This window comes from Lotus japonicus, chromosome 5 (genome assembly GCF_012489685.1).
Source record: "Lotus japonicus ecotype B-129 chromosome 5, LjGifu_v1.2".
NCBI classification, from domain to species: Eukaryota; Viridiplantae; Streptophyta; class Magnoliopsida; order Fabales; family Fabaceae; genus Lotus; species Lotus japonicus.
Window position 1 is genome coordinate 67,525,667 of NC_080045.1, and position 19,588 is coordinate 67,545,254.

The window sequence follows — 19,588 nt, forward strand, 5'->3', positions numbered from 1 at the left end:
ATCCCAAGGCTTTATTTGGATGTGTGAGTAAAATGGGAGGAAAGAAAATAAGATGAAAGATATGAAAAGGAAAGAAAATAGATACAATACTCTGAATTCTTTGCCTCCTCTGGATTAAGAAAGCCTTTATTTTTCCAACAAATTGGTTCTCAATCATGGTTTTAAAGGTATTGAGGTAAAAAAAGGCTTGTGACTTGTGTTGTACCATATAGATTGAAGCGAAATCAATGTGTGCGTGAAATTCATCTATAAAGAGAATATACTCTTCATTCATGTAAAGGTTAGTTGATCTGTTTTGAGTTAACAAACTCTTCATTCATCCTTTCTTGAAAGCAAATGATTGAATTGATCAGTGTGTGAATAGTAACTGGTATCACTTATATAGTTGCAGCTTATACAGAACTTAAGCTTAGTAGCTGAGATGGGAGTACAACTATTTGTAACAGATTCTATGCATTTAAAACAGTTATAACTGAATCTAACTGCAGCTTTAACTAAAACTATCCTTGACAGTTGACAATTACCAAATAAAAAGTATTGAGGGTTTGCATATTTGACTATTTTTTGGACAGTTTTTCTTAATCACTTTAAATTTGAATAACAACATTTTACACCTACGGTGTCCACTACTCCTCAAGGCCTAATTAGTTAGCATCCAGCATGTTAAAATGTAAAATAACATGAAGCAGAAATGAAGACCTGAAGTTAAGTACTAAAATGACAAAACCCAGTTAAGCACTTTGATTAAGAACAAGCAGTTAAGCACTGCAACTCAATCCTACTTCAAATTTTCACAGCAACAAAGCTAAAAAAAATCACAAGATATTTCTCTGTGCAGAAAATTAGTGCCAGTTAACCTCATCTCTCATCCATCTTCCTGAACCTGCTGAAGCTCATAAACCCCCCTTAGATGACTTCTCTTCTGAACCCAAACAGGTACTTTCATGAATCCACATTGAAATCTCTCTCCCCAGCTTTATCAACTTCATAGTCACTTTCACCAAAACTGCTCTCCTCCACAGTTTGAAGAGAATCTGCCTGAGCATCATCCAATTTCGCGTCAGCATCCAACATGTCTGTATCCGGTTCAGGAAATCGTTGTCGAAGTGGCACGGCGTCACTGATAACTAGGTCCATCTTCAGTTTCTCATGATAATCCTCCATTTCAGCATGGTACCTCTCTTTATCCTTCATAGCCTTCTCTTGATAAACCTTAAATGTTTGAGGAACTTAACACATTAGTATTATGAACTTAAAATAACCAAATATACACAAGAACAGAATGATGCACATTTGAACTTATGAGCAATATAAAAAACCAACTTATGAAAGACAACATTAACCTAAGAAATCCTTACTGTCTTTTCTGATTCTTGTAACTTGTTCCAGAGGTCACCAATTGTCCTACTCATCTCTCTGTCCTTCCCTTGGTGAAGTGGCTTTAGTCTTGCATGTTGTTCAGCAAAGAAGAAATTGTATCCACTTCTGTTCGGTTTTGGAAGAGCAGGATCACTCTTTCTTATCTCTGATGACTTCCTGCGTCGGCGACGATGGACACCCAATGAAGCAGATGCATTGTTGTCATGAGCCGAAGCACTCTGATGAGATGCTGGCAATGCAGGGTTCTGTGAAGCTTGATATAGCACACCTTTGAGTTTCTCAGATCCAATTGTGACAGTTACTAGATACCCACTGTCAAATTTCCCATCAATGACCCCAATGACTGGATGCCCTGCCGAAGATGCTGCCATTGCAAGAGAGCACAAGAGAATAAAACAGTTAGTTATAAAATAATAACAGTCATGAAACTTATAGGTATTGAATTTCTGATCGGTCATAAAAATCCATACAAAAATTAAACCTACTTCGATATAAAGATAATATTATTAACAGTGGTTCACATACAAGTCAGAAATCTTTCATACAAATTAACAATATATTGAAATTAGTATCAGCCCTTGCAAGCTTGTAATATCACAGAACAAGTAGAAACCATGTCCTTCTGATGATAAAATAGGTTTAACATATAGTTTCCAGTCATCATACACAAAGAGTAAATGTATATAAGACAGGTGATTCAAGAAATTGTTAAGTATAACTAACTAAGAACATTGACACAATGATCATTCCCATGTAATCATGGAACATCAATCTAGGAAGGAAGATAGCATACTAGATCTACTTCCGCTTAACCGTATTACTTTAAATTGACCTTTCGCACCTGGCATGTGCGTAAATGTTTAGGTCATAAATGACCATTCAACTAAGTCTGCTCAGTCCACTTTCTCAGCACCTTCTCTCCAGTATGTATAAGACTAGCATAACTATTTCATGAAACTACAGCAAATGCAATGGTTGGATATCCAATGATGTGTAGAACCGAAAAGAGAGGGATGAGATAAAATGAAATGAAATATAATTACATACATAATTTGAATATTTTACAGAGGAACTGAGTAAAGTTTCAGTTGTATCTGCTAATTTATTGGAGTGGTTCCATCCTATACCCTGAAAATTTGGGAAAGGGGGGAATGCTGATTCCATCTGGTTTCATAATGTAATATCCTATTTCAAACAATCCAAACAACAGCAACTATGGCATTCCAATTTATTCCCCTTCATTTCATCCCATTCCACCAATCCATACATGACTTCATAATAGTTGAGACTAATAAATCTCACAATCATAAAAATTATTTTCTTTCCATTTTTCTGTGATTAGAAACTAATCTTATTTTCGGCTGACAAAATAACCAAATACCTTCAGGGAGTTTAGCAGCATTAACATTTGACTGTTGAAAGACAGCTGGTTGAATTTCTGATGAAGGCTGCAATTTCTGAATCTTTGGAAAAGGAACTGGGGTTGATGGACCCTGCAAAGCTTCTGTCAAAGTAAAATTTCCATATCATATATTAGAACAGGCCCTGACATTAGTTCAAACCAGCAATGCAGTTTCGATGAACATACCAGCAGCAGCAGGGTCCCATTCCCGGGCTCTAAAATAGTAAATTTGTTCGTAATGGTAGAGCAATGAAGTATAATACTTCCGCAACACAAAAGATGCATTTGTAGCTGTTGATGGAAAATTGAAAACTGAGGTTACTTCTTTCCATCTTCTCTCTTTAATCATCTGCAAGACAGATCAACCAAGGAAAAACCAAAGGTTATTCAGAACTCAGAAGAGTAAAAAAAAAATATTCACAGTTTTCTGCCTAGATATCACAAAAAATTCAAGCATATTTCTGTTCTAGGCAAGACCTTGCACTTAGAACTTAGAAAAGACAAACAACATAATATTGGTCGAAAAGTATGGAGGACAAAAGATCCTGAGAGAGTTCTACTAGCTTTTTATTATCCTAGTCATGAAAAAAACCTTCCAAGAAAAATTATTAAACACAAGATATGTTGAACTAGAACATAATGAAGAACACCCAAGCAGGGAAAACATGCCTGAAACCCATACGATACAATGATCTGTAAATACCATAATTAGGATTTAGGACACATAATTTTAACGAGGAAAATATATCCTCATACACACAACAATTTGAAAAACTCACATCAACAATGAGGAGGTGACCAACGTTGCAAACATTGAAGACGAACTAAATATGAAAATTTTGTCCCACTTTATGATCAACATAATCAAAAAGGGAAAAACTGGAAAATTTGTCTTCTCTCAGTCAATCGATGACCAGGCATTAGGCATGCACAAGCACAACAATTGCAGAACATGACAATGCAGGATGGGAATCATAACCACTACTTACTTTTGCTAACCCTCCGCGAGAAGTGACTTCAACAAAGAGGCGATGCAAATCTACATCTCTTCCCCCAATAACTGGAATCCTGCAACAAAAATTTAAACGCCAGAAAAGGAACTGAAAAGGTGAGGCATTGGTAGGATGCAATATTTCCAAAAACTACAAGGATTGGTTTAAGCCAAATAGATCCAAATAGATTAGAAACCACATGCAACCATAAAACAAAATAAGCATGGATCCTTTGCTGACATTGTAACATCAGAATGCTTTCCATCATTACAGAATTATCTTAAACCCACTGACAATGAAGACTTGATTAGGTAAACAAGCAGCAACTGTATCAATTCTTAAAATTGTTACAGAGAACTAAAGAACATGATGCCAGAAATCAGACATTGCAAGCTTTGTATGTTCTATAGCAAAAACAAAAAACAAAAAATGCTCTAACATTTTACACCAACTTATCATCCTCTCTTAAGAATGGAAGCTTTAAAGTTTTGACCCCTCACAAACACTTTTCAAGGGGAAAGAAAGAGACATGTTTGCTGATGGTCAAAAAGATAATCAGGGAACTTACATCAACCTGGTACCCAGATCAGCGTGGAGCTTCTCCAAGGTAGACAAGAAGAGCGTGGCATCGTCAACAACATTCTTATATTCTGTTAGAGGAGGAGGATATGCAATATAGCTCGGAGCTCCCTCATTCATGGGTAATGGACTCGTACTGATACAAGATGTTGATGCCATTAACAACTAAGTAAGTTCAGCCTTCAGTATTTTCCTGCCCCAACATCAACAACACAACCTCCTTAACCTTTACCATCATTGCATCAGGGGAAAAATCAAACAAAGAGATACAAGGAAGAAGAGAAACATCAAACAAAGAGATACAGGAAGAAGAGAAAACCAGCTAGTACATGTTTGTAAACCAGTCCACCATCACAATTGATTCTAAACTCAAAATTAGAAGCTTCTATGTATCAGAATTGATTCAGATGAAAAATAAGTTGATTCAAACATACTATTAGTAATAGATAACAAAAAGGAAGAAGAAAAATGGTAAAAAGGAATGAAATGGGCACCTACATGCAGACAACCAAAAAAACTGGAAGAGACAACAAGTGATAAGAAACAGACAAATTCACAGGATAAGAAGAGAAAATTGTGCCATGAAAAAAACAAAAAACAAAAAGAAAGAGAGACCAATAAAATCACCATGCAGCAGGAGATTCAGAACTGAAACAACTCAGGACCCTGATAAGATACACAAGTAGCTCCAGGTTGGTGAAATAACTCTCAGTAACAATGGAGATACACACACAGCCCAAGAAAAAGGCAGAGAAAAGCTGTGACATAGCCATGAATTCCTCCAGATTACCGAGGTTATCAAAGCAGCAGCAGCACAGAGGGCTTTGAAACAAACAGTGGCTAAACAAGAGACACCCTTTAAGGCTATGACAATAAAGACACAAAAGAAAGTCCCTTTCTTACTTTTCTAGCCCCTCCCTCCATAGGCTATAACTGAACCCTGACATTGGTAGGGATAATAGGATGATACAAAACGATTATAGCATAAAGCAAGTCAATAACTTTATTCATCTTTCTCTATAATCTGACACTGTATCAGGGTAAAAACTAAAAAAGATGAGATTTTTAGGGTTGTTTAGTACCAAAGATTTGACCTTTTTTCTCAAGAAAATTCAAATAGAGAAAAAACAAAACTTGATAATGCAACGCAAAGTTTATTATGATTTACCATTATTATGAATGTGAAGCACCATTAAAGTGAACACTGTTCATTTCTTTATTTCTTTGCTTAAGCAGAAGGTGCCAAAAGAGAAATGATATTATAAATGCGAGTGAAAGGTACTGCTACTTACAAGAGGATTGGAATGTCATCATCTTCGTCTCGTCACCATGCAAATGAAATGATAAAAAGGAACAAGCTTTATGAAGAATAAAGGCACTGTTAAAATATACTAAAAGATTAGGAGATGCGAATATGAATGAATGGATGGTGAAGAGGAAAAAATAACCCTAATCAATTGAATTTTATATGCATACTCACTTTTGAATGGACGCTCTTGTCCTTGTTACCTTGTCAATTCATTGATACTATCGAGGGTGAGTATGGCTTTTTCAAGTGTTAATTAGTTTTGTATCCCAAAATAATGAAATTTAGTTGCAAAGGAAAATCAAATCATTATAATTGGTTTTTTATAGAGTTTTTATAAATTGAATGAAAGAGGTGATGATTTATGTTTCTCTCATAAAAATTGGGACATCCATGCTTCATGGATAGAAATAAAGTTAGACTTAGTTTGGCAGTTTAGAAAAGAAAGAGAAAGAATATGCATAGAAAGGAATTAGAAACCCATATTTTTAAAATAAGCCAAAAATTATTGAATAAAAGTAAAATAATTCACAAAATCTAATGCAATTTCTCTTGCATGATATGGTGAGAAAAGGGATGAGTGGGAGAAAGAAAATTACGGTGGCCCTACATGTAAATATTTTCCAACTTTAGAAAGAAAATGAGAAAAGACTCTTACTTACAAGCCTATTATGCCCCCTTCTTTTTTTGAAGTTACTATGCCCATGTTGATATATCTGAATCAATTTAATTGATTTGGTTTTATTTAATTAGTTTCTCTTAATTTTAAAAATAAAATGATATTTGAACACATTAATAATTAAATTTTGTAATTACAACTTTACTTCTTAAATATAAAATATTATATAATCATAACAATTATCATATATTTGAAAAGTAAAATTCAATTAATTGTAAGAATTTTATATATAAGAATAAGTTCGTTATTACATATCACACTTTTTATTTTTATTTTAAGTTTCTTTCCTATCAAACAAATTAAAAAATTAGTGTTTTTTCTTACTTTTCACCTTCTTTCTTTCATTTTCTTTCCACTCACTTTTCCCTTCCAATCAAACACAACTATAGTGAAGTGAGATCCAAACTATTCCCGTTTGGTTGCTGCTCGGGGAAGAGAGAGATAATTAAAACCGTGGGACCCACATGTTGTTTTCAATATCTTGGGTAAATAATGTAAAGTTGTAAAACAAATTACTTTGTCTTTTCCCTATAAAAAACATTACTTTGTCTTTTACCCATATAGCCATTTGATTGATCTGGTAAGGAATAGGAATAGGAAAATCAGGATAGTAAAAGTATATCCAATAATCATCCATAACCTAAGAGTAATTTTCATAGATCATGGTGAAGAATAAAAGCTTGTAGAAGAATATGAGAGAATCTGTATTAAATTAAAATTAGCATTTAAATGGGCGAACCAATTAGAAGGTAATCTAATGTATTAACTCATAATTACTTTACATACTTTAATTTTATAAAAAAAGGTCATGCTCAATACCTGTAAAGTAAGTTAAGGCCCTTTGAGGCATGCCCCTACCCCTTAGAAGAATGGGCGAACCAGTTAGAAGAATGACCTATAAGGTTACATATTGAGGATGCAAAGGTCATAGATCGAGCTCCTCGCGCTGCAAATCAAGTTTCTCCCTAAAACCAACCACTGCAAACCATTTCCTCCTCAATCTCAGTTGATGTCATTCTCAAAATGTGGCTCCTCAGTGTCACTTTCAAAGACCCATAGCTCAAAAGCTCTAAGAGTGTCTTATCTTCTTCTTTTATGAGAAGTGCATGAACGTTCCTTCATTTAAGATTGAACTCGAATCGAAACTTGTGTCAAGTTGTGTTAACCTAAATTGATGCTATCAATAAGTTTTGATACTAGTTTTAAAAACATGTATATTAGAGATTAGAGATTGCTCATTTTGAAATACACTAGACAATGTTGAAGGTGAGTATTTATTACTAATTATTCATTATTTTATTTATATTTTGTAGTAAATTATATAAAAGTTTAGAATTCAAATAAAGTTTTAAAATAATAAATGAAATGAAAATATTTGATAATAAATATATCAAATATCAAGAGTGACTCATTCTATGATTATTGTGAAGAGTGACTCTAGTATTATTGTTCAACTCGTTAGCTCTGGTTGGGATCCCTTGCACCCTATGTTTCCCTTGCCAAGCAAATCCGAGCTTGGAAGGAGAAAGCTTGAGAGTTTTGTTGTGTCACTGTCTGTTGGGAGGCTAACCAAGTGGCGAATTACTTAGCCAACATGGCTCATGAATTGAGGTTGAGACTTCATGTGTTGGATCCTCCTCCTTTAAGGTGTTCAAATTTACTTTTACCTGATGTTTCAGAACTGTTTTCCTGAGTTTTACCGGCGGGTACTTTTTCTTTTAAAATCTTAACTATAAATAATATTATATTATTAATGCAATTCATGGAGATTGGAAAGCTTTAATTTGAATTAAACATAAAACATGCTTTATATTATCCGAATTTTCACTTACCCAATTTTGTTTTGTTTTTGTTGGTGACATTCACTTGACCTTCCATTCTTTCTTCTTTCATCTCTCTACTTTCCCTTCCTTCCCTTTTCAATCTCACAGTTTTCAATTTGCACAATCATCTCATCAAAGCCTGAACCCTAAATTCTCAATTTCTGTGATGAATCGTGTCTCGATGGTGTGTTAACTCATATGGTGTTCCAGATTTCCAATCAATTGCATGGGTTTAGATAATGCCGGAGCTTCGTAGTGGACCACGACGTGGCCGAGCTGCGGCGGTGGGTCGGAAAGGTCCGCAACCGGCGAACAAGAACGTTGACGTGAAAACTCGAGCTGCCCCGGTAAAGGGGAGGCCTAGGACTAGATTGGCGGCCAAGGAATTACAGGTACAAGAGCCTCCGATTGTGATTATATCGGTTGCAGAGGAGAATAAGATCAAAGAAGAAGGAGGTGCAGGCGTGATGGGTGGTCATGAAAGTGGTGGTTTGAGTCCCAATAAGGTTGTTGTCCCTGAGGATGAAGGGAACACTCCACCTATACCAGACAAGGTATATGATTATCTGTTGTTTGTTCAGAATGAATATTTTTCAGCTATTTATTTGTTATTTGAATGGACTTTAAATTTGAGGATGATTTTTCAATTGCAAAGGTTCAAGTAGGAGGATCACCTCTTTACAAGGTAGATAGGAAATTGGGCAAAGGAGGATTTGGTCAGGTTTATGTTGGCCGTCGCGAGCGTGCTAATGGCCCTGGACCTTTGGAGGTAAGTATCTATTGTTGCCTCTGGACAGGGATGGAACCAGAAAAAATGAATAAGAGAGTGAAAATTTAATACATTCAGCAAAATTAACAATCACTAGTTGGATTATGCAGAGCAATAGCCTGTTTGAATGAACAATGACTAATTAGATTACTGATGAACTCAAGAATCAACTACTGGTATTATTGAGAAAACAGAGTATCAACACTCAAGAATTGAGGTTGAACTCGAGATTACAACGATGGAAACTGGAATGCAACACAAACCCTAGCCTCTGGAATTCGAGATCCAGAATCTCCCAAATCCTAACCAACTCGATAACTGCCTCAACTGAATGACCCAATCCCTATTTATACTAATTGCTAGCTGTCTAACAGAATTGTATTGCTGACATCAGCATAACAGCTAAGCAGCTATATTAGAAGTAACCTTCTAAGGCTTACTTCCCTTATGTTTCCTAGTATATACCTTTGTAAACCTAGACTTAGGTATTTTAGGGATAGAACTATCATCAATACCCCCCCCCCCCAGAAGTACCACCTTGTCCTCAAGGGGAAAGGTGGGAAAAGCTTCATGAATCTTCTCAGCTGATTCCCAGCTATTCTCACAAGCAGGAAGGGACTGCCACTGAATAAGCACTTCCACAACTCCCTGGGTTAATTCTCTGACAGCAAGCACTTCCTCCGGTTCAACCAGCAGCTCATGGTCCTCGGTCAAAACAGGAGGCAAGTCCTGAACTTGGAAACCAGTACCAATTGCTTTCTTGAGTAAGGAGACATGGAAAACTGGATGTATGCGACTGGTAGGAGGCAAATCCAATCTATAAGCAACAGTACCAATCCTAGCAGCCACAGGAAAAGGGCCATAAAACCTAGGACTGAGCTTCTCATTAAGCTTCTTAGCTAGGGATCTTCTTCTATAGGGCTGAAGCTTGAGATAAACCAAGTCCCCCACTTGATATTCAACATCCCTCCTTGATTTGTTAGCATATTTCCTCATCATGTCTTGGGACTTCAAAAGATTAGCTCTCAAATCCCCTAATAGTTCATCCTTGTCAGCTTGTAACACATTCACAGCCTCCAACTTAGAAGGAATTGTAGTGCCATGGAGTAGCAAAGGAGGGTCCCTCCCATAAAGAGCCTGAAAAGGAGACATTTTTGTAGATCTATTGTAGTTGCTATTAAACCAAAACTCAGCCCAAGGTAAGCAAGTAACCCACTGTTTTGGTCTAGAGCCAGTCAAGCATCTAAGATAAACTTCAAGGCATCTATTCACAACTTCTGTCTGGCCATCAGTTTGGGGATGATAGGCAGAGCTATACTTCAGTTTAGTCCCTGAAAGTCTAAACAATTCTTTCCAGAAGCTACTCAGGAAGACTGAATCCCTATCAGAAACAATAGTATTAGGAAAACCATGAAGTCTCACCACTTCTTGTAAGAAGGCAGCAGCTACATCAGGAGCTGTGTAGGGGTGACTGAGAGGAACAAAATGTGCATACTTTGTCAACCTATCCACCACCACTAAGATAGTGTCCTTCCCTTTAGACTTAGGAAGCCCACCAATGAAGTCCATGGACACATCAGTCCACACTTGAGTGGGAATAGGCAAGGGTTGAAGTAATCCTGCAGGAGACAAGTTATCAACCTTGTTCTGCTGACAAACTTCACATTGAGCCACAAAATCCTTGATGTCCCCTTTCATTCCCTCCCAATAAACCACTGCAGCCAACCTCCTATAAGTTCTGAAAAAACCAGAATGTCCTCCAACCAAAGAAGCATGGAATTCCTTGCACAAGATAGGAATCTTGTTAGAGAGTTTAGGCAAAACCAACTTGCCTTTGTAATACAATCTGTGGTCTCTCAAGGTGTATCCCCTATGAGAATCAGGATCCACAATCAAATCCTGCATAATAGCCTGTAATTTATCATCTTGCATGAGTTCAGCTTGCCATTCCTCTAGATCATTAACCTTAATGACTGATAGTGCGCAATAAGAACTTCTCCTGGACATTGCATCTGCTGCTGAATTGTCCTTCCCAGGCTTGTATTGAATCTCAAAATCATAACCAGCCAGTTTGGAAATCCATTTAAACTGTTCCTCCCCCAGCACTTGTTGTTCAGTAAGGAACTTAAGACTCTTTTGATCAGTTCTGATTATAAAATGCCTACCCATGAGATAATGCCTCCATCTCTGAACAGCTCTCACCACAGCCATCAATTCTCTCACATAAACTGACTTGGCCTGACTCCTATCAGATAAGGTTGCACTCCAAAAAGCCAAAGGTTTGCCTTCTTGAGATAAAACTGCCCCTAAACCAGTTCCAGATGCATCAGTTTCCAGGACAAATACCTTGGAAAAATCTGGAACAGCAAGGGAAGGTAATTCAGTGAGAGCTTGCTTCAAGGCTTCAAAAGCCTTTTGTGGTTCTGCTCCCCATAAGAAGCTGTCTTTCTTGAGTAACGGAGTCAATGGCCTGACAATTTTTCCATAATCCCTTACAAATCTCCTGTAATATCCAGTGAGTCCTAGGAAGCCTCTTAAACTCTTCAAATCCTTAGGCACTGGCCACATCCACATTGCCTCAAGTTTCTTTGGGTCAGCAGCTACTGTTCCAGCAGAGAGTATATGGCCCAAATACTCAATTTGTTGCCTGCCAAACACACTTTTCTTTCCATTGATCTTTAGATCTTGCTGCTCCATCAATTGTAGTACTTGAGTGAGGTGAAAAACATGTTCTTCCATAGTGAGGCTATAAACCAATATGTCATCAAAGAAGACCAAAGCATACTTCCTTAAGACTGGCCTCAGAACCTCATTCATTAGTGCTTGGAAAGTGGAAGGAGCATTAGTAAGTCCAAAAGGCATTACTATGAATTCATAATGCCCTTCATGAGTCCTAAATGCTGTCTTCTCTACATCCTCAGCCTTCATCATGATTTGGTGGTAACCAGATTTCAGGTCTATCTTGGAAAACACCCTAGCTGGGCCAATCTCATCCAACAGCTCATCTATCACAGGAATAGGAAATTTATTGGGCATTGTCACCTTATTTAATGCCCTGTAATCCACACAAAATCTCCAGCTTCCATCTTTCTTCCGAACCAAGATCACCGGGCTGGAATAAGGACTAATGCTAGGCCTTATTATGCCTGCATTCAACATCTCAGCTACAAGCTTTTCTATCTCATTCTTTTGATAATGGGGATATCTATAAGGCCTGATATTAGGAATTTGAGCCCCCTCTTTCAGGTGTATGGCATGATCATGCCTTCTATTAGGAGGTAACTCTGTAGGAGAGGCAAACAAAGTAGGGAATTGCCGCAAAACTGTCTTTAATTCAGCTGGTGTCTCCTCAGCAACTGCTTCTTCTTTCTCTAGCAGCTGGTAATGTAACATATATCCCTCCCCTTGCTGCTGTATTGTTTTGACAAAAGAGTTCATGGATACCTTTTTCTTCAAAAGCTCAGGTTCCCCTCTTAACTTCACTTTCTGGTTTCCTAACTTGAATTGCAGGGTGAGCTTCTCAAAGTTGGCCTTAATATCTCCCAACCCAGCGAGCCATTCCAGCCCCAAAACCACATCTACTCCTTTCAAATCAAAAAGATAGAAGTCCTGAACCACTTCTATGCCTTGTATCTGAATTCTTACCTGTTTGCAAACTCCTTTTCCCTCCACCTTATGCCCATCCCCAACCTCTACAGTGTATGTGGAAGTAGTTGTGACAACAAGTCCCAATTTCCTAGCCATAGCTCCTGAAATGAAGTTATGAGTTGCCCCACAATCTACAAGAACTATAATTCTGGCTCTGATACCAACAATGATGAACTCAAGAATCAACTACTGGTATTATTGAGAAAACAGAGTATCAACACTCAAGAATTGAGGTTGAACTCGAGATTACAACGATGGAAACTGGAATGCAACACAAACCCTAGCCTCTGGAATTCGAGATCCAGAATCTCCCAAATCCTAACCAACTCGATAACTGCCTCAACTGAATGACCCAATCCCTATTTATACTAATTGCTAGCTGTCTAACAGAATTGTATTGCTGACATCAGCATAACAGCTAAGCAGCTATATTAGAAGTAACCTTCTAAGGCTTACTTCCCTTATGTTTCCTAGTATATACCTTTGTAAACCTAGACTTAGGTATTTTAGGGATAGAACTATCATCAATTACGTAGTTCCGTCCCTGCCTCTGGACTTTGTATCTCATTTTGGCTTTCAGTTGATCTCTATCTGTTATTTATATCTCAGGTTGCTCTGAAGTTTGAACACAGAAACAGTAAAGGCTGTAACTATGGACCTCCTTACGAGTGGCAAGTATACAAGTAGGCACCCTTTTATTTCTGTTATATTATAAATATAGTAGTCAATAGCGGGAAATAGCGGCGCTATAGCGGCGTAGCGGAGAGGAGCGGCTCCCTGCCGCTATTGAGATGAAATAGCGGCCAACTTCACAATAGCGGTCGTAGCGGCGCGAATAGCGGCTGAAATAGCGGCAGATCGCGGCCAATAGCGGGAAATAGCGGGCGCTATATGAACGCAGGAGAAAATGACTCAAGCCCCTTGGTTTTAAATCGTTGGGGAACCTTTTTATGGGCATGTTAGGACTTCTCAGGGCCATTATAGGTCAAAATTGAAAGAATTAAGCTTCATTCTTCATTCAGATTTGCAAATTCGACTTCTTTACCTTGCTTTTGAGAAGTTATTAGTTGTATGTTATTGTTCAAGACTTATGATTTTTATTTCTATTATGAATGTTATGAATTTTAGACAATATTTGACATTGTTTGCTATTTATATGTATATAGTATTAAACTATTAATGATATAAAATTACATAAAAAAATTCAGAATAGCGGCCATCCCGCTATGCGCTATCACGCTATCCCACTTTTGGGGCCGGCCGCTACGCACCGCTATCCGGGATTGACTACTAGGATTATAAATTTATTTGGAGTTTTTTTTTTTTTATCATGTTAGTTAAAGTTTCTCTTTTTTCTGTTCTGTCAAAAGCACCCTTGGTGGTAGTCATGGTATACCTAAAGTACATTATAAAGGACGACAAGGAGAATTTTACATAATGGTATGATCTATTCACACAGCAAGCATTGGACTTTGTCATTACCAACTTAACATTTTAACTATTTCCTTTACATGCAGGTTATGGACATACTCGGTCCAAGTTTGTGGGATGTCTGGAATAACTCAAACCAGACGTGAGTATATGGATACCTATATCTTGGCATTATGATTGAATACTGTATCTTGCCTTTGTGATTATATCTTGCTTTGTTTATAGGTTATATCTGTTTATTAAAACAAGGGCTATTTATATACTTGTTGGTTTTCTTCTTCGAGGTTTACATTGAAGCATGATGACTGGTTTTAATTTTATTTTCTTTGAAGTACAAAGTTGTTTCAATATATACCGATATGAAAGTCAATGTTCGAGTGCCAAATATTTTCATATATTCTGTTTAACTAAATTCTTGATGGAATAATTCTTCAGTTTCTTACTCTTCTAATTTCCACTTTTAATATAAATAGCTACTTTTCTGAAGAATTCTTTTGGTTTTACTCCCTGTATGCATTAACTGTGTCTAAAGGTATATTGTTTTTGCCTTCAATGTTGCTTTTGTAACATCAGCTTCCGCCTCTTTTACTTTCTGTTCCTAGTCCTTGTGCCTTTGCTCTTTTAATTGTTTCTCATTTGCTTTTTAATCCATCATGTTGGATTGTTTGAAAATATGAGTGGATTATGCTAGAATTGTTGCAGTAACTTATTTTCCTTGTTTTACTTTGACGTATTATTTTTTGCTTTCTTATTAATAAATGTTAGGATGTCTGCTGAAATGGTCTCATGTATAGCTGTTGAGTCCTTATCAATACTTGAGAAGATGCACACAAAAGGGTATGCTCTTGGTTGAACATTCTTTTTAACTTTTTTTTTCATCCTGATTTATTCTTCGTACTTAGTCAGTTCTAGAATGTTTATAACTTGATTCTGTTTTAGTTCTCTTGGATTCTAGACAGTAAACATTGATCTTTTTCTTGCTGTTGTTCATTTTAGTTATGTACATGGAGATGTAAAACCAGAGAACTTTTTACTGGGTCAGCCAGCTACAGTACAAGAGAAGAAACTGTTTCTTGTTGACCTTGGATTGGGTTAGTAGATACAATTAAAGGATACATGTGTATTTGAGTTCTCTATCTTATTAATTCCTTTTTAATTTATGGTATGCACATTTTACAGCAACAAAGTGGAAAGATTCATCCAACGGTCAGCATGTTGAATATGATCAGCGCCCTGATATGTTTAGGTTTTTTTCATTTCTCCTCTCTTTTTCTTTCTTCTCCCCTTCCATATTTTCATTTTTATTTCTATTTCTATTTCATAATTAATGGCTTATGTTCAATTATATGGTTGCCAATTGTCAATGACCTCGTGTCAAGGAGAGCCTTGTCACAATGGTTAATGTTGCTGCCTTGTGACTAGGAGGTCACAGGATCAAGTTGTAGAATTAGCCTCTTGCACTATGCAAGGTTAGGCTGCCTGCAATAGACCCATAAGGGGTCCGCCCTTTCCTGAAAACTGCCATGGTGGGAGTTCTAGAATACCTGGTTGCCCCTTTTCGATGTTCTTGACCCTTATCTTTTTATGTAGAGGGACTGTTCGATATGCCAGCGTTCATGCTCATTTGGGAAGAACTGCTAGTAGAAGGGATGATCTTGAATCTCTAGCATACACACTAGTCTTCCTTCATAAAGGGCGATTACCATGGCAAGGATATCAGGTAAATACGGTTTTTTTAATGCTTATCGAGTACTTTACCTTGCAAGTTATATTCTGTTTTACTTCAATGGTTACCATGTCTATTAGGGTGACAGCAAATCCTTCCTTGTTTGCAAAAAGAAAATGGGAGTTTCTCCTGAGATGCTGTGCTGCTTTTGCCCTGCTCCTTTTAGGCAGTTTCTTGAGATTGTAGTAAACATGAGGTTTGATGAAGAACCTAATTATTCCAACCTAATATCCTTGTTTGATGGTGTTATTGGACCCAATCCAGCATTGCGGCCAATTAATACGGAAGGCGCCCAAAAGGTAATCACTAAGTGTATATCTACTCTGAAATTTCTGGATTGTTTTTATTTCTATCTTCTGGTTGGTTGTTGTATTCGTCATAAGTCTATGTGTAATTGAAACCAAAATGTGTTAGGTTGGGCAAAAACGGGGTAGATTGAATATCGAAGCAGAGGATGATTCACAGCCCAAAAAGAAGGTCCGTTTTGGGGCTCCTGCTACACAGTGGATTTCAATTTACAATGCAAGACAACCGATGAAACAAAGGTGGAACACTGTAATCATTATTTTTAGCTTTATCTTTCAATCCAGTAATCAAATAACAAATATATAGATTTGAACTCGAGGGTGATATTTAGTGTTTGTTTTAACTTATCACCATAAGGATGCAAAATCATGCATCCTGAACATGTTTTAGATGAAGGGGATATTCTCCCTTCATGCAAAAAGAAACAATTATCTCCACGAGTTGCTGTTGACTTTTTAAATTGGTTGCATTTTAGGTATCATTATAATGTAACTGATGCAAGATTAGCACAGCATGTTGAGAGAGGGATTGCAGATGGCCTTCTTATTACTTGTGTCTCTTCTTGTACCAATCTTTGGGCACTCATTATGGATGCTGCAACTGGTTTTACAAGTCAAGTTTACAAGTTATCACCTTTTTTCTTACACAAGGTGAAATATGTTGTATGCTTGCGGTTTTTCTCAATCTAATTGAATGTAATAAACTTATCCAGGTGACTCCATATCTTTGCAGGAATGGATTATGGAACAATGGGATAAGAACTATTACATTACTTCGATTGCAGGGGCCAATAATGGAAGCTCTGTTGTGGTGATGTCAAAAGGTTTGATTGCTAACACAGTTACTTTTTGCTATGGTAAATTGGTTTTGTATCATTTTTCTCGGTTAATGTACAATGTTATCCAATCTCATGAGAAGCATTTCAGAATTTATAATCATTGTCCCATTGAATTACTTCATTCTTGGAGACGCAACATGCTTTTGTTGTGTACTTTGAGATTTTATTTGGCGTAGTTCATGACATTCAATTATCTTTTGAGTCCTCATTATGCACCTGGAAATGTTTGCCTCTGTAACTGTCTTAATTTTGATATAAAATCTGCAGGTACACAGTATACTCAACAATCATACAAAGTAAGCGACTCTTTCCCCTACAAATGGATAAACAGGAAGTGGAAAGAAGGTTTTCAGGTCACCTCCATGGCGACTGCTGGAACTCGCTGGGGTGTTGTTATGTCTCGAAATGCTGGATTCAGTGATCAGGTTTGCTGTTAACTTGTACTCAATTTTGTGGGGTTCCTTTAATATGGACTGGTGCAAAAGTGGTCCAAACATGGACAATCAACTTTTACCAGCACTATACTAGGTAAAATCAGGTTGAACTGATATTTCTTCTCCAACCATATTGATGGCACTGAACGAAGGTTGGAGGAGGGTGACAGCTTGTCCCAGGGTTGCATATCTGACGAGTAAACATGGCGGAAATGGATTGGCACCTACCAACTCCATCAGACCTTTCATCTCATTCATTCCGAAACAGACCCAAAACCCCAAAAGTTGAATCATTGAAACTTCCAGCATCACCGCGACATCCAAGCCCATCACTGTCGTCGCCTTTGGTGAATGGAAGTTGCAATTATTTAAGTGAACCTGTTGGGTTAGTGACATGATTCTGAAGCTATGGTAATGACAATAATGATGGGAAAGAAAGGGCATGGAAGTAAAGCCATGATTGCCATTTTAACTGTAACGGTGCAAACATTAAAGACAGAACTTTGCAAAATGAATAAATCTCATATCATTCTTTCATGATCACAGCAACAAATCATTATTCATTTATATTCATGAAAAATTAAGATATTTCAGAAAATTCAAAAATTTTAAGACAAAGATGAGGTAGCACGGGGATTATTCTTCCCCATCACCAATCTATGGGGTCAGAATGGAGGGGGGGGGGGGGGGTGATGACCTGTTCAGTGGCTTTTTACCTGGTGACTAAGCAGTGGCTGAGGAGCTTAAGGGTTATGGGACGGAGTAGAGAAGCGAGGATAGTGATAAATGTGGTGGTGCACAATGGTGATGGCTTGTGATGAAAGGAAGATGGAGGGGCGAGGTTGCTTCATGGTTGTGTGGTGCAAGGCGAATTCCAATGGCTACAGGCAGTGGAGCTTCAGTGAGGGTGAAGGCGGGCTGGTGGTTTGGTCACTCGATAGTGGTAGATCTTTTAGATCCGCCATGAGAAAAGAGGGAATCTGAACAAATTCTACTCGACAAGTAGTTAGTCTCATCCATTTATTCAATAATTAAACAGTGAAAAATTGATAGTTCACGTTTGGACCAATCTGTCACTACTTCCATTTTAAGTTGACCCCTCTTTTGTGACACAATTTTTCTGCTTTTTCCTATGCTTCCTTTCCTGCTCTGATCATTTACCTTTTAAATGCAGGTGGTTGAACTTGATTTTCTGTATCCAAGTGAGGGCATTCATAAACGCTGGGATAATGGTTATAGGATTACAGCAACTGCAGCTACCTGGGATCAATCTGCTCTTATATTAAGTATTCCCAGGCGCAAGCCTAATGATGAAACCCAGGAAACCCTGCGTACATCTCAGTTTCCCAGCACACATGTTAAGGTAAGTGAAGGTTAATGACTAATTGACTTTTTAAGTTTAATATCAAGAATGATATCTCATTCTGGGTTCTTGTTATGTTCAGGAAAAATGGGCAAAAAACCTTTATCTTTCCTGTTTGTGCTATGGGCGCACGGTTTGTTGATCGATTTCCTTTGAGGTCAGCATTTTATTGACCAAATATTACAAATTGTTTGCTGCCCAATCAAATGTCATTTTTCTTTTGTAGAATATATTGGTGCCAGCAATGAACCGATTTGTTCTGTTATATTTATTATTCTGTTCTCTGCCCTTCCCTTACATGCTTTAATTTCGTCGTGGAATGTTGGTGGTTATGGGCCTTCAATATGTATATTCTGATTTTTACTTATTTTGTTTATGGTCGTGGAGTGGTCAATCATATATATCTTGATAAGATTTTCAAGTTCACCTCCATAGTAAACTTGTAATAAGAAAAAGTATTTCTTTCTTTCTGAGTAAAGGCGGAAGGGTTTAGGGGCTCCTATTACTTAGTGCGAGCGTGGAGATACGTGGTTCGGTGGTTAACACTGAAAAAAAGTAAAGGCTGAAGGGACCATAATTATTAAATTAATATCCTTCTATTATTTGTGGTCTATTGTTTTAAATTAATATCTTTCCATTATTTGGGTTATTCTTCCACAAATTATTTTTTCTTGTTCACGCACTGTTCTTTGCATAAACATTCTATTTTATTTTCCACGCCATTATTACCCATTGTTATGATAAAATCAATAAATCATCACAAATATAGTCAGTCATCTTCAACATGGTATGTGGCCAATATCCATTTGCCTCGTGTGCCTTGTTGTTGTTGGGCCTATTTCTCTGATACTTGTATCATTTTTTTCAAAAGAAAAAGAACGCCATTGAGAAAAAAGAGGAAAAAGAACTATT

The 19,588-nt window shown here is 37.2% G+C and overlaps 2 protein-coding genes across 6 annotated transcripts; one reads left to right on the forward strand and one right to left on the reverse strand.

The window, feature by feature from the left end:
• Window positions 1-644: 644 nt before the first annotated feature.
• On the reverse strand, window positions 645-5,777 carry LOC130720380 (high mobility group B protein 15-like). Of its 5 annotated transcripts, none has more exons than XM_057571013.1 (7): window positions 5,646-5,777; window positions 4,343-4,546; window positions 3,772-3,850; window positions 2,969-3,131; window positions 2,762-2,884; window positions 1,359-1,744; window positions 645-1,212 (listed from the first exon to the last, which is right to left on the reverse strand). In XM_057571013.1, the coding sequence occupies exons 2-7, from the start codon at window positions 4,510-4,512 to the stop codon at window positions 943-945; spliced, it is 1,191 nt and encodes a 396-aa protein (XP_057426996.1). In that variant the 5' UTR covers window positions 4,513-4,546; window positions 5,646-5,777; the 3' UTR covers window positions 645-942. The 5 variants fall into 5 exon arrangements, with proteins under 5 accessions (XP_057426996.1, XP_057426998.1, XP_057426995.1 ...); XM_057571015.1 differs by lacking the exon at window positions 5,646-5,777 and adding an exon at window positions 5,522-5,602; XM_057571012.1 differs by lacking the exon at window positions 5,646-5,777 and adding an exon at window positions 4,981-5,476.
• Window positions 5,778-8,172: 2,395 nt separating this feature from the next.
• Window positions 8,173-19,142, forward strand: LOC130721014 (casein kinase 1-like protein HD16). The gene is made up of 16 exons (XM_057571738.1): window positions 8,173-8,715; window positions 8,817-8,930; window positions 13,188-13,261; window positions 13,949-14,018; window positions 14,096-14,151; window positions 14,775-14,846; window positions 15,006-15,100; window positions 15,189-15,255; window positions 15,600-15,729; window positions 15,816-16,034; window positions 16,150-16,280; window positions 16,517-16,691; window positions 16,774-16,864; window positions 17,147-17,304; window positions 18,488-18,676; window positions 18,759-19,142. The coding sequence occupies exons 1-16, from the start codon at window positions 8,401-8,403 to the stop codon at window positions 18,816-18,818; spliced, it is 2,016 nt and encodes a 671-aa protein (XP_057427721.1). The 5' UTR covers window positions 8,173-8,400; the 3' UTR covers window positions 18,819-19,142.
• Window positions 19,143-19,588: the final 446 nt, after the last annotated feature.